The sequence below is a fragment of the Acipenser ruthenus genome, chromosome 19, assembly GCF_902713425.1.
Source record: "Acipenser ruthenus chromosome 19, fAciRut3.2 maternal haplotype, whole genome shotgun sequence".
NCBI lineage: Eukaryota > Metazoa > Chordata > Actinopteri > Acipenseriformes > Acipenseridae > Acipenser > Acipenser ruthenus.
The window spans coordinates 24,463,608-24,478,867 of NC_081207.1; the positions used below are offsets into that span (position 1 = coordinate 24,463,608).

General features: G+C 40.0%; 2 protein-coding genes and 3 non-coding genes across 5 annotated transcripts; all 5 read left to right on the forward strand.

Annotated features, from left to right (window-relative positions):
* Positions 1–68: 68 nt before the first annotated feature.
* On the forward strand, positions 69–7,279 carry LOC117424729 (glycine cleavage system H protein, mitochondrial-like). The gene is made up of 5 exons (XM_034041399.3): positions 69–350; positions 3,112–3,191; positions 3,816–3,879; positions 4,453–4,584; positions 7,027–7,279. Exons 1-5 carry the CDS (start codon positions 200–202, stop codon positions 7,122–7,124), a joined length of 525 nt encoding a protein of 174 aa, XP_033897290.2. The 5' UTR covers positions 69–199; the 3' UTR covers positions 7,125–7,279.
* A 3,194-nt stretch (positions 7,280–10,473) lies between these two features.
* LOC117424232 (large ribosomal subunit protein eL13) lies at positions 10,474–15,044 on the forward strand. Its single transcript, XM_034040408.2, has 6 exons — positions 10,474–10,618; positions 11,563–11,680; positions 12,209–12,350; positions 13,478–13,651; positions 13,922–13,978; positions 14,839–15,044. The coding sequence occupies exons 2-6, from the start codon at positions 11,577–11,579 to the stop codon at positions 14,995–14,997; spliced, it is 636 nt and encodes a 211-aa protein (XP_033896299.1). The 5' UTR covers positions 10,474–10,618; positions 11,563–11,576; the 3' UTR covers positions 14,998–15,044.
* On the forward strand, positions 11,352–11,435 carry LOC117424860 (small nucleolar RNA MBII-202). Its single transcript, XR_004547942.1, has one exon. It is a non-coding gene; the product is annotated as a small nucleolar RNA MBII-202 (small nucleolar RNA).
* LOC117424851 (small nucleolar RNA MBII-202) lies at positions 11,929–12,011 on the forward strand. Its single transcript, XR_004547933.1, has one exon. It is a non-coding gene; the product is annotated as a small nucleolar RNA MBII-202 (small nucleolar RNA).
* Positions 14,578–14,660, forward strand: LOC117424861 (small nucleolar RNA MBII-202). Its single transcript, XR_004547943.1, has one exon. It is a non-coding gene; the product is annotated as a small nucleolar RNA MBII-202 (small nucleolar RNA).
* Positions 15,045–15,260: the final 216 nt, after the last annotated feature.

Below are 15,260 nucleotides of genomic sequence, written 5' to 3' on the forward strand. Positions count from 1 at the left end.
TCTGCACGGCACGTCTAGGTTGTTGGACAGCACCCCATTTTTGCGGATGTTGGACCATATTTGAGCACCCTGTCTTACGTTATTGCTTTCGTCCGCGGTGCGCGTACCCAAACCGGCTCTTCTGCTAGTAGGGGGCGCGCACTCGAGGTTGGTGAGCGGCTCCACACCACATAACGTCACAGACAGAGACTCTGCGAAGATGGCGATGAGAACTGCGCTTCGGTGCGTGTATGCAAACTTTACTAAAACACTGTATATGATGCCCCGAGCTGTGCAGATACCTGCTTACAGGCTGGCATGGAAGCCTTGTTTTCCACGGACCATCGCCACCGCCTCCAGACTATCCTCAGGTACGAATGTCCAGCATGTTTCCATACTGACGGTGCAATTTCTCCTGAGTGACTGTACCGTTGCAAAAAAAAATAAAAATAACACTATGACCTTAATGCAAGTGCACAGACTTCTTGCTACAAAACAGGGTAGCAAAATGGTTTTTTTTTCTTTTTTTTCATTGCTGTTAATTTTGAAGTCAATGGTATTTTTAGAGTTAGATCTTTTAAAAGGCAAACAAGAAAAACGTCCCCAGTTCCCCAGGGCGCAGTAGCACACCTGCGCTCCACATCTGAAAAGTGTTTTATACTTGATACAACGTGTTTCAATGCAGAGGTTCGTTTTTATGTAGCATTTTATTGTACGACATATCTCACTTCATATTAACCAGAATTGTGAGTTTTCATTTTTCACAGTCGCGACAAAGATTACATTACTAATCTGCTTTTTGGCACTATACTTTCCTCAACTTTTTATCCACAAACTGTTTCAAATTGGCTATTGTTATTTTAACTACGGTGCTTGTGGTGATATTGCTATTTTAACTACAGTACTTGTGGTGTGTAGTGTAAAGGTTTAAACTGGTTTCACACAGACCAGCAAATACATGTTTTACATTGAGTCATTTTCCTATGAATGCACATGAGAAAGTTAATTGGTACGCATGGGAGTACATTAAGTTTAATTAGATTTGTTCCTTTTGTAGAGGCTTAGATTTCTATTTTTATGTTTAGGGGGTTAGACCAAAAAATGTAAATGCCGGCAATATTTTATAACACCGCTTTGAATAAATGGACTGTCTCTACCGTTTTTCTGCAAGAGTCCCTGTCATGTACAGTATTATGGGATATATACAATGTAATATAAAAAGATGAAAATGCATGACCTTCAAGTAAATTCCAGACATGAAGAGCAGGACAGCAGATCTGATGGCTGTAGAGATTCCTGAAGTTTCACTGGGAGCAATCTGAAGATCTCCACCCCCAAATTCACTGAAAGAATTTTAATTGTATTTATTAATTTTCTAATTTTTTAATATTATTTTTAAAAGTCATGCCAGGATAAACTCTCTTTGTTCAAAGAACATCTCATCATCAAAAATCTTGCAGAGACAACTGGCTGCACAATCAGTTGATTTAAAACAGTAATCCTCATACACATACAAACAGAAGAAACATATCTCAAGACAACAACGGGGACTGGAGTCAGTAACAATGACATGGCTGGTCATGTGTGTATCTCTCCTTGCAGACTGGTTGCATGTAGTCAGTGTCGTCCTGGCTGTCCATTGTGCCCTGCACCAACACAATTGTAAAAAAAATACATTTAAGAATACAAAAATGGACACGGTAACTATGAGCCATACTGTCCCTCCATGAGCAGAGGTCTGCAGAATTTGTGTCCAATAGGATCAAACCATGAAGCAGTGGCAATTTGCTTACAAATGTTTGCCAAGAAATAAATGAGTTTCCAACCTCATACTAATAATATGAGTGATATCCAGACAGACCAGAAGTTTTTGTCTACTCTATCAAAAAGTGTGCCCTTTCAAGCAAGATAATGATTAAGATTCCAGAATGAAAAAATAGCTGTCTGTGGGACAGTGTTGTCTATTTTAACCTACATTTCGTTTCCTCTAGCACTGCTGGTAAAGAATGTGTTGGAAGAACTAATTTGGTGTATCATTTAATGTTAATGCTGAATAAGCAGCCCACAACCTGACACACATGCACACTCTCTTCCAGACTGTCTCTAGCCTTCAGAAAGCACAGTTCAAGATCTGGTTCAAACCTGTATTTTTCTGCATGGTCTAATGCTAGCATTGGAAATTGTTGATGCATTTTAATTGCCCCTCGGGGTATGATAACATAAGAGATAATCGAGACCATGTTGGGATTTGGGGATGGGGGTATTCCATAAAGCCATATCGTGGTAACTGGGTTATTTCTACATAATTATCTTTTAATTAAGAGAATTATAAATAAAAATACAGACTTTCTTGCATTTGCTAAAAGTGTATGGAGGGATGCTTCTCCTTCTGTCTGCTCCCCAGTATGATAAGTAGAGGGATTGTACCTTTAAAGAAAGCCCACTCCATCTGTAAATCTGGAACACAGGTTCCAATAAAATATGAACTGCAAAAAAGAACACAGATTCCTATGAGCAAATCCCAGCAGTCGTTCTAGTATCCCTATCTACTATAATGTAATGTATTCATACCGGTATAGTTTGTTATATAAATACATGTATCCTCCCTCTCCTCTCAGCCTATCTAAAGTTGGCAGTATTCCCACGCAGATCACACCTCCCTATCCTCACATTCTTCAGGGGGTAGATGCTTGCAACTCCTCTCACGTGGAAATTCCACTACTGTACAATCTACTGTTGCTGTAAACTCTTTCTGGCATTGGACAACTCCCACCTGGATTTGATTAGAAAGAATGTGGAACACATTGTAGCCTCTATCCTGAACATTCATGTTCTACACTTTTAGTACCCAAATCCAGCGCTGTATATAAGAGTGCAGCGTTGTACGTGTGTCTACATGTCTGTTGCTTGGGAGGTACTATTTCTCAACTTGCTGCACCTCACCTATTAATTAGTCTATTGTAACAGCAGTCAAGATTAACATGTGTTCCAGATCTTTAGCCACTGATGATGTAAAGACACCTATAAACCTGCAGGATTGGGGCTCTGTTTTAGTGCATCTTAATACTGATGATAGATAATTAATAGACCCCAATATGTGCGATTTACTAATGCTTTATTTTTTTTCTGCAGTTCTTAAATTCACAGACAAGCACGAATGGGTGCGAGTGGAGGGAGGGACCGGTATAGTTGGCATCAGCAATTTTGCACAGGTATGCAGTCCTTTCCAGTAAGGCTTGCTCGATCACAGTTCAACTCTGTGCTCTCTTCCTTCGTGGCCTTTGCTCACATCTGATATTTATTACCCTCCCTTATTTCTTTTTTTCCAGGTAATCAAGATAGCCCTTTGGCCAATCCTGAGAAACGCAAACTGTTCAAACTGTTTGTGTTTTATGGCATGATTTTTATTGTTTTGATTAAACAGTTGTTTATCAAATCATCTATATTGCTCTTAGGATATAAATGACCTCCCCACAATACTTTCTTAATAAGGTGTGGAATTGAGGGACAGGCTCACATGCTGACAAGCTGGTTTTTTGTTATATCTGTAGCTGTATCTGAACTGGATTATCTTGTTTAGGTGTATTACAGCACTTATTGAAATTGCTCAAAGTTAAAGTCCCACATACAGAAGACAGTGTGCATTTATGTATTTACAAAGTATGCATTCAAATAATGAATCCGATTAGTGTTTTTAGTCTGTACTGTGGGAGGCTACCTCAAAGCTACAGGTGATTTTATATCTGTATATGATTTTATATCTACATATGCATCCAGCATTTTTATACAAGTAGTCTTTTAATAAAGGCTAACTATTCCATTTTTTTTTGACGCAGGAAGCATTAGGGGATGTAGTATACTGTGGTCTTCCAGAAGTTGGCACAAAACTAAAGAAAATGGGTGAGTTTTGTCTCTCCTTAATAAATATCAAACTTTTGATAGATGCATTTAACCCCAAACTTCCCAGTGTTTGGAACAAGAATGCTGTGTTGCTCTGCAATATCTCTCAAGTGGCAATGAGATTAAATAATCTTACACAACAAAATAGATGGTAGCTAGCGGAACATTGCCAGCTGGTTTCACAAGTCACGATGAGCAGTAATCTGGGACTACCTAATGGAATAGTGCTAACCGTGGGTCTGTGAACCAGTCCTACAAACTGTATATCAATGTGCTCTATAACAAATGTTACAACTCTTCAGATGATATATCATTTCTTACAGTTCTGGTGAGTTCAGTTAAAATGAGTCTAAATTATATCATGTTGGCCATAAATAAATAAATACAGTATAATTTAAGGGCATAGAAAAGTGTAGATCACTGGTTCTCAAGGGCAAGCAGTCCTGGACATTGTTATTTTGTTATATATTTTTTTAAATGTGCATTCTAGCCACTTCGTAGTCTTCTCAGTCTTGTATCACAGAAGACAGGGCCAACTGTAAATGTTAACTTCCTGTGACCTCTGTGTTTCAGACGAGTTTGGCGCTTTGGAAAGTGTGAAAGCTGCCAGTGAACTATACTCCCCACTGACTGGAGAGGTGACTGAAGTAAACACAGCGCTGGCAGACAACCCTGGACTCGTCAACAAATCCTGCTACAAAGACGGTGAGTTCAGCACTGTACCACTGTAGAGAATTTCACAATACCTGACTGTGTTTAGCAGTAATTCGACACATGGCCAAATTAAAATGTAGTAACTGTCAAAAATTCTATAATGAAACAAAAAGTGGAGTACAAATTACTATGCTCCTCAAAGACCATTATGTGGTCAGCCTGTTTCAGTTTGGAGATATCTATCTATCCTTGTTTTTTTTTTTTTTTGTTTCTTTTAGTAGTCGCCAGTTGATTTTTTACCCAGTTTTTCTCCCAATTTGAAACAGCCAATTTATTTTAGTCTCAGCTCACTGCTACCACCCCCGCGCTGACTTGGGAGCGGCGACGACGAACACACGCTGTCCTCCGAGCGTGTGCTGTCAGCCGACTGCTTCTTTTCACTCTGCAGGCCCACCATGCAGCCACCTCAGAGCTACAGTGATGGGCAGCTTACAGGCAAGCCCGCAGACACCTGGCCAGTCCACAGGGGTCGCTGGCCGACTTAAGCCCTCCCGACCCGGGCGACGCTTGGCCAAGTGTGCGCTGCCCCTTGGGAGCTCTCGTCCACGGTCGGCAGTGGAATAGCCTGGACTCGAACCGGCGACCTCCAGGCTATAGGGCGCATCCTGTTCTCCACGCGGAGTGCCTTTACCGGATGCGCCACTTGGGAGCCCCAGGAGATATCTTTCTTTTAAGACCACTTCTTTTACTCCTTCCCAGAAATTCATGTTCTCCAGGAACACGAATTTAAAAGATAAAAATAAAAACATCTGCCATGACTTGCTTACAATGTAAAAATAAACTTACAAATATAAACTGTATACTGTGTATATACAGGTAGTGAACCAAAAAAATGGAAACACCTGGGTAAATGAGGGACACCAAGTATATTGAAAGCAAGGGCTTCCACACAGGTGTGGCTCATGCGTTAATTAAGCAAATAACATCCCAGCATGCTTAGGTTCATGTATAAAAATGCTGGACAGACCTGGTTGCCTATAATTATGGCTAGCATGACTACAAGAGGAGACCTCAGTGACTTTGAAAGAAGGGTGATTGTTGGGGCACGTTTGGCAGGAGCTTCAGTGACCAAGACAGCTCAACTTGCTGATGTTTCACCAGCAACGGTGTCTAAGGTGATGCCGGCATGGAACTCCGAGGGAAAGACATCATCAGCAAAGGGCAAGAGTGGGCAGAAGTGCATACTCCAGGATAGTGATATCCGTGCATTAATTCGAAGTACAAGGCAAAACAGGCAAGCAACTGCAGATCAATTGAGTGCAAATTTCAACCTGGGGCGTGAGCAGCCAGTTTCAAAAACGGTCCACCGAGAACTCCACAGAGTGGGATACCATAGTGGCCCAACGCCCTATTAAGTGACTTTACATTGGTGTTTCCATTTTTTTGTTCACTACCTGTATATATACAGTTGTAGTCAAAAGTTTACATAAACAAATAATTATAGGAAAAATCTTCTGTAGCAAAAGTTTTGCTTTAGTGGATGAGGAAAAAAAGTTACAAGAAATAGATGTCTACAATTATTTATTTCAGCAATTTTTTTGCAAAACTCCAAAAATGCTAATTAAAAAATATTCATACCCTGACAAGGAAAATGAAATTAATATCTAGTGAAGGCACCTTGGTAATAAACAATAGTTGAATTTGGGATACTCAAATGCTTGGAAATCTTCTTGTATCCTTCTCCAGCTTTATGACAATAAATCATTTTCTGCCTAAGGTCTTCAGATAGCTTTACTTTTCCCATATCGACTTATTGGTAATGACAACAATCCTATGCCTAACCCTTTTATACTCTCTAAGAATGTTCACCTACAATCCAGCTTTTTCTAGAATTAGGTTCTGCATTATCATATTGAAATTTCTAGCACCTTGTAGACAATACTATCATAGCATCAAAGGGTATGAACACTTTTGAATTAGCATTTTTTGGAGTTTTGCTACAAAAGATTTTTCCTAAAATTTATTTTTTTGAGAAATTCCTAGAAATTATAAATTTCCATTGGGGTATGTAAACTTTTGACTACAACTGTGTGTGTGTGTGTGTGTGTGTGTGTGTAATTATATATAATTACACACAGTATACAGTTTATATTTGGAAGTTTAGATTTACATTGTTTACATTGTAAATCAGAAAGTCATGGCAGATGTTGCTTTTATTTTTATCTTTTCAATTCTCGTGTTCCTGGAGAACGTGAATTTCACAGAATCCTGTGCGACCGTTATATTCATCCCCACAATCAGCCTTGAGGCGTTTTTATTCTGAAGCATTAATGATCTAAGCAGAACCCACATTTTGAGGATCATATGGAACATATAATAGGATCAATGTGTAAGAAATTAAACTTTAGGACAGTTCTTTTAATAAACGTACCTCCCTTCTCCCCTACGTAATTTTATTTAGTGATATAAAATACTTCCTTGTCTTGCTTCTAGGTTGGCTTATAAAGATGACGCTTGATAACCCCAGTGAGTTGGAGGAGCTGCTGGAGGAAGATGCTTATGAAAAATATATAAAATCCATTGAGGACTGAGAGGACAGTTCAAGAGGCAGTAATCCAGATTCATTAATGACAATTCTAACTCTTCCACACAACACCTCCCCCCACCCTGAACAACTGCAGCTGCAAACCAGTTTTAGAGTCAATGGAAAACTGCAAATAAAACACAATGTTTTCTAAATAGACAACCTTGGATTCTGTAGAGTCTGGCTTGTTTTTCCTTTACCCTTTAATTCCAGGGCTGTGACTGGGGTATTTCCCCCATCAATAGGGCTGGTGTTCAGATCCCAGAGCTGGGAAAGTGATGACACATGTGGCTTGACTGCTCTTTTACCTTTCCCAGGATGTGTCCCAATGTTTTGTGTGACACCAGCCAATTCAGGCTATAAACCTTACTATAGCTTTAATGTGCGTGTACCACAAGTGTTTTTGGATTCCCTCTTATACCCTTCAAATAAGAACTTGCTTGCTATCTTACATACTTTTTGATAATCTTTTGTTATTATTATTATTTATTTCTTAGCAGACGCCCTTATCCAGGGCGACTTACAGTCGTAAACAAAAATACATTTCAAGAATCACAGTACAAGTATTAATACAATTAAGAGCAAGATAAAATACAATGACTTTGGTTCTAGCAAGTACAAGTTTATAACAAGTACATTTTTTTTTGTCCCAATCACAATGTGGCTTGCCTTGTCTATCATAGTTTAGGTGACACTGCCCTCTACTGGTGTATATAAATACTTTCCAAAAGCAGAGGAATTGATTTATCCCTTCATTTTTTATTTATCAGAATATTCCATACAGTTACAAACAGTTTTTTTTTTTTTTTTTTTGGTAATTTGTCACAGTATCAGGACTCAATATTAGAGATGAGGTGGTCCTTTAGAAGATTATTGAGGTTCATTAACTACTACTTGTGTTGAAGGTGAGCACCAGTCCTACCCAGACTATAGCCATTGATTGCCAGTTCCTTAAGTTTAATGAGTTTTGAATTCATAAAAAGGAATATAGATGATAAATCTCCTCCCCTTTAATTTAAATGTAATGCTATTGGCCAAAGGTTTTAACTGCTGTTTTCTTTGACTGGGGTATTTTGCATTGAACTTATTACACCTGGTGGCTGACTGGAGTCTCTTTTTGCAGAGCTATGTCAAATCTGAATGCTCTGTACACCGCTTACAAAAAGTGGAAAAACAAAAGTAGGTATTCTCCTGTGTCAACTGTTGAAGTGAGGTGAGTCCGGCTGAACGGGTCCTGTCTGGAGGTCCTCCTCTTCCCCTTGCTTCTCTGGGGTGAGGCAGCCCCTCCAGGGCGTGCTGGTCCCTCTCCTGTCTCTCCAGCCTGTGGGTGCTGTCACTCAGCACGCTGGCCATGAAGTCTCGTTCATGAATGCCACAGTCTCGTCCCGCTTGAGGCTGACGTAGCCCTTCAGCACTGAGTTGAAGGGGTTGATCTTGGAGCCCGGGTCCAGATTCTGGTACTGGAACTCTTTACAGGTGATGACAGGCAGGAGGAAGCGGCCCCCTGCCTGTCATCAGCACCAGTTTGCCCTCTCCCAGAGCCTGCCCCACCAGCCGCTCAGGGACTGGCACCAGATCACAGCCTGACTGCCTGTCAACATACTCCAGAGCAAACTGCTGCCACACTAGAGCAACGTCCTGCAGAGACTGGGCCCGCAGGTCGGTCATGATCTGTGCTGGGTAATTCTGACCCAGGTCCACATCTGTGGGACAACAGAGAGAGAGAAGGTCATTGTTGCATCTGTCTTCTTTTCAGGATTCTTTCCAAAAAAAAAAGCATAACATAAAAGCAGATCTCACATTGAGTTTGTACGTAGCATTTTTAACACACTGATAGTCAAGCTAAGTCATTAATTATTAGTCAAAGTGAATACTGCATGACCCTAAGGTACCTCAAAAGGTGCATTCTTGTACCTGTAGTCAGGCAGGTAAAAGGTACGGAACTTGCATTAGGGTAGGGATGTGAGTTTAAAAACAAGACACTGTCCTAGAGCTGTTGAGTTTACTGCCTGGTGGAGCCAATAGCGACAAACCCCGCCCATCGCCACAATAACAATAGTTTAAATCCAGCTTCACTCTATCCTTAATTATGTAAGACGTGCTCTCTCTTTTTCTCCCTCAGCCAATCTTTTTGCTCTTTCTCACATACCAGCCATTTCCTTCTCTTTCAGTCTCCCCTCACTGAACTGAGCTAATTACATTCACATGTCTCTAACATAGAACAACTGAATTTCATTTGTTTTTATCCATGTAAATCCCTGTGATTTCTTGTATTTATCAGTGCATGACTGTGTCTGGATCTCTTTGCTCGGTCTGGTCAGGTTGTATTATACAAACTGACTGAGCGATTGTTACACAAGCCACCAGGGCAGCCTGTTTTATAAGCCTAGTGTTGACATCTGATCTTGCCAGCTGGAGACTCACACATGCTCAGTGTGAAATGGCGAGTCAGAGTGCTATGTTGTTGTTTAACTTGAAAAGTTGCAGTTTATCAATGACTTTTATTCTTCATTAAGTATTTCTAGTGACTGATGAGTATTATTATTATTATTTATTTCTTAGCAGACGCCCTTATCCAGGGCGACTTACAATTGTTACAAGATATCACATTATTTTTACATACAGTTACACATTTATACAGTTGGGTTTTTTTTACTGGAGCAATCTAGGTAAAGTACCTTGCTCAAGGGTACAGCAGCAGTGTCCCCTACCAGGGATTGAACCCACGACCCTCCGGTCAAGTCCAGAGCCATAGCCACTACTCCACACTCCACACTGCTGAGTATGCTGTTGGATCCTGGATTCTCCTGAAATATAGTCTTGCCTTTCAGTAGCGTAACAACATTAATGTGTGTTTTATTATTGTGAAAATAAAGTATTGAAAAAAAAGATCAACCACATTGTTTTGCTTTTGATATTTTTGTGTAAGACTTCATTTCCACAAGGAACTTAAGAACAGTTTAGAATGTAAAAATGTTGTTAATAAAAAAATCACCTGCCACTCGTTATCAGCCCTTGATAAAGAAAAAGGCAAATCTACAGGAAGAGGCAGCTTTTATGTATTACAGAATGGCCTACATGTGAGTTTGCATGACCATTTTAAATATATGTGTGAGGGGCATATATATAAAACAAATGTCATACTGTATTTAAAGAAGTGACTGCTGATATTTTATAGTTTTAAAAATTATGTCGTCCTTTTAAATGAGATGCTATTCCAATTTTAGACTGGTAAAATAAATAACAGAAAAAGTCTATATGCGGCGGTACGTTGGAAAACAATTCAACACACAACAATGAAACGCCCCCAAAATATCAGACACCTTTGATAAGGGCACAAGCTTTAGTTTTTAACCTGCACTGATGCCATATTGTTCCATCACCAGATCGCTTCCGTTTCGTCACAACGTCAAAGGCTTCCCATTGGCTGGAGGTGCAGATATCCCAACATTCGCCGTGTTTCAACTTCCTTTTTCGTTTCGGCCATTTTCTCCTTAGACGGTACGTGAGAATGGGATTGTTAAACTGAGAATGAAATCTAAATGAATCCTTCATTTTGTTGCAAGTGTACCGCTTTAAACTGGTGGACCAAATACTGTAACATGTTAACATTTGAAATATGTGACTATTGTGGCAGTTATGACTTTAAGTGCTTAATTAAAGCGTCTGGAGTGGGATTGTACCACATCGGTGTTTATGCAAGTGTAATATTACATGTGTCTCTGTGAGACTGCAGTACATGTGGCATTATTAACGTGTTCCCTATAAAGCCATTTTTCGTGTACATTGTGAATGTTTATAGTTGAGCTATGTTGTTGTCTTGAACTGTAGGCATGTTTTTCTTAGTCTTCACTGACGGTAGGGTTACATGAGACATAAGGCTGGCCACCATTTATTGCTGTACTGTTGCCACCATACGGTACTGTTTTAAACCCAGTGACAATATTATACACAGACGTAGCTGTGTGTGTCTTACTATTAATGTAAGTATTATGCCTTTTTAAAAAAAATGTTTATATGCAAGTACCGTCTCTACCTAAAGTAGTTGTCTGCGAAACTGTAAGCAATGCCAATTAAGTACCGGTAACCCTTGACCAGGATTTTTTTAAATGTTATTTTTGTAGTGCATGTTTTAATGGAAATATCGACGTTGAGGGTATATATTAGGGTTCACTCAGAAAGGGTAATACATAATACTTTTTCTCCTCCTAAGAGCATTTGTGTCCCAGTCAGGTGATGAAAATTCTCCGGAATCTCTGTAATTGCATTGATGATTCCCCTGAACCCTTTTTATTCTGATGACTGACCAGAAATGTGCTTTACAGAGTTATGAAGGAGTGTGTGACACCAAAAGCTCTGGTTTAAGTAAAGTATGAATATATGTGTTAAGGTAAAACAAAATGTATAATGTGATTTAATATAAAACTAATTTCTTTTTCTATCAGGGAAATAAGTAACCATGGCCCCCAGTCGGAATGGCATGCTCTTGAACCCACATTTCCATAAAGACTGGCAGAGAAGAGTCCGCACCTGGTTTAACCAGCCAGCCAGGAAGATCCGCAGGTAGAAACCTGTCCTTGTATAAATTACAACACTTAGCTGCTGACTACCACAATCAAGTTCAGTTTGATTCCTTAAGTTAACTTTGTGCTCTCTGCTTCATCAGTACCCTGAATTTGTTGGTTTACCAGATTTTTATACGTTGATTGGTTCCAGAAATGGGTACTTTGATGTACCATAGACTTCATACATGCAAAAGCTACATATTTTTCAATGATCTCATTCTCCTAAGGATTCATGTCCCAGTCAGATGATGAAAATTCTCCGGAATCTCTGTAATTGCATTGATGATTACCCTGAACCCTTTTATTCTGATGACTGTAGACCTCATGTCTGTTTGCTTTACAAACTAACAAGGTGAACAACCGTTTTTAATGTATCTAAAACTAGTCTAAAGTGTCATGTGTTACTGAACTACTTTTAAGGTTACATTAATACAAAGTTGACGGGATGGCTATGCCCAGAACTTCTGGCATGCTTAAAGTTTTAGTTTCTTAAATGCATTATTTCTCAATCATATTTTCTTTACAGACGAAAGGCACGCCAGGCTAAAGCCCGCCGAATTGCCCCCCGTCCCATTGCAGGCCCTCTCAGACCATCAGTGCGGTGTCCCACGGTGAGGTACCACACCAGAGTGCGTTCCGGACGTGGTTTCACCCTTGAGGAGCTGAAGGTATGTTAAGTTTCAGGCCTTTTATCTGTCTATTAACCCTTTGCTGTCCTATGTCGGACCAGATTACAATTTTCCCTTTCCGGTCATCAAAAAGATGTCAAGCACAGGTCTCTAGTCTTTTTTTCTCCAGAAAAAGCAGAGAAAACCTTTCAATGGCCGAATGAGACAGATAGGAGCCGAGGGAAGCCGAGAAAAAAGGGGCGAATCTGAGCAGTACACATAGTCCCTGCACCACAGACATAACACGGACATAAACAAGATAGTTGCTTCCGCATCCAGCACTCAAAGAATATCAGACATTTGCCAAGCTTCTTGAGATGTTATAGTAATAAAATAATTACTTGGATCGCATTATTGTGGAGTTTGGTGATAAAAAGAGTGATCAGGAGATGATTCATCAGTATGCACGACTATGAAGAGGTACGTGAAAAATACAACAAATAAGGGGAAGGCGGGGCTGGGCTGGAGATGCAGTACTGAGTGTCCTGTTGATATGCAGTGCCTTTTAAACCTGTTTTACTTTGAATAAAATTACTTTTAAACAGCGCGTGTGAAAAAAATTGGACCTGGTGTGCCTGACAGACGATTAATAAATGCACCGCAAAGGGTTAATACACACTTTGCCAATAGTCAGACTACTGAAGGATTTTTGGTGTGGTTAACAGTTAATAAATATTTCTAGTAAGGTATCCTTTGTACTTGTTTCACAAACTGCACTACCAGTCAGAAGGTTTTAGGCACCACCCATCGGTCATGGCACTTTATCCAGAATCTCTACATCGTTGACATCCGTTGAACCTTTTCCAGCTAATGACTGTGTGGTGATAGTTTATTTCATAAGTTTGGAAAGAGAAACTAAACCGTTTTATGGCTTGGCATTCAAGTTTATTTAAACTTAATTACTTAAATGGTGTGATCAGTGGAAACTGAAGTTTTCATGCTTTCATGGTCAGACACCCTTGGTGAATGCAGGGCCCCTTTCCTGCTACCAATACCATTAATTAGCCAAAGTTTGTTTTGGTTGGCGCTTCTCAGATGTAGATAGTTTTGCTCAGCCTATACATGAAGTTGCTATGTAAGTCTCCAATGCGCGTATGTTTGACATGAAGTGCTATGTGTTTCTCCAGGCTGCTGGTATCCATAAGAAGGTGGCCCGCACCATCGGTATCGCAGTGGATGCTCGCCGCCGCAACAGATCCACAGAGTCCCTGCAGGCCAACGTGCAGCGGCTGAAGGAGTACCGCTCCAAACTCATCCTCTTCCCTAGGAAGGCATCCGCGCCCAAGAAGGGAGACAGCTCTGTGAGTATCTGTCAGAGAGGAGGGGAGGAGATGATGTCTGGACAGATTAAGGGTTCTTGCTAATAGTGACAGTAAGGGTGAGAGGAATGTGGCGCTAGGTCTGACCAAATAAACATAATAATGTTGGGTGAGGTCATGACAGCTCTTGGGGGAGGGGGGGGGGGGTGATTTTTCCTGCTTTTAAAGTAACCTGTAAAATAGTGACATTTTATTTTAAGAGTATTTTTGTAGCCTTCACTCCAATTCTAACTGTTCTGTTTATTTACACAGGCTGAAGAGGTCAAGATGGCCACACAACTTGTTGGGCCAGTCATGCCAATTAAGAATGTAAGTAATCTTCACTGCTGTGTTTCAGATCTTTAAGTAGGCCATTTCCGTTTGCTTGGAGTAAGACTCGTTTTTTATGTAAATATACCTCATCCCTGCTGACTGCCTTAAACATTTTGTTTAAGGTACAATACAGGTGTTTTTTGTCTCCTATTTAAATACTAACTCAACAGGAAATACTGTCATCTGTTAAAAGTAATGCCTGCAGAATTAAGACATGTATTTTGACACTTGCAGATCTATGCAATTTAAAGATAAACCTGAAGGCACTGCATTGAAATAAGTGAACAGTGTTTTTTTCTTTCTCCATAAATTATCAAATTACTTGGTTTAGCCAGCCAGAAGGATCCGCAGGTAGAAACCTATCCGTGTAAAATGTGCAACACTGCAGAGTACCACGATCAAGTAAAATTTGAGTCTTTCAAGTTAACTTTTTGTGCTTTCTGCTTCATCAGTACCCTGAATTTGTTGTCTTACTAAATTTTTTACGTTGATAGGTTCCAGCAATGGGTATTTTCTTGTACCATAGACTTTATACATGCAAAAGCTACACATTCTTCAATTCTCATTCTCTTGTAAGGATTCTTGTCCCAGTCAGATGATGATAATTCTCCGGAATCTCTGTAATTGCATTGATGATTCCCCTGAACCCTTTTATTCTGATGACTGTAGACCTCATGTCTGTTTTGCTTTACAAAAACTGCCTGTTTTTTAATGTAGCTAACCCTAAAGTGCCACTTTGTCAGTTGGAGATCTAGATCTTTTAAAGATTTAACCTTGAAAGCACTGCATTGAAATAAGTGAAGAGTGTTTCTTTTTCTCATAAGTTATCAAAGCGATGTGTTTTATTCCGTGTGCAGATATACAAGAAGGAGAAGGCCCGGGTGATCTCGGAGGAAGAGAAAAACTTCAAGGCCTTCGCCAGCCTGCGTATGGCCCGCTCCAACGCCCGTCTCTTTGGCATCCGTGCCAAGAGAGCAAAGGAAGCTGCCGACCAGGACGTGGAGAAGAAGAAATAAACTCTTTAGTTTCTATGGAACTTTCAATAAAAATCTGCGACATGAAAGCCCTGTGTGACTTGACTTGCTTTCTGTACCACTCTGGGAGGGTAGGGATGTCTAATTTCATCCGATACGGATGTTTTCAAGCAGATAACGCTACTCCCATTGGTCAAACAAAGATTTTATTGAGTCATGCATTAAAGACTTAATTTAATTATTAGGTATGTTATAAGAAACTAAGTCAAGCAGTGTAAAGGTTTGGTTACTGGCTTCATCAGTCC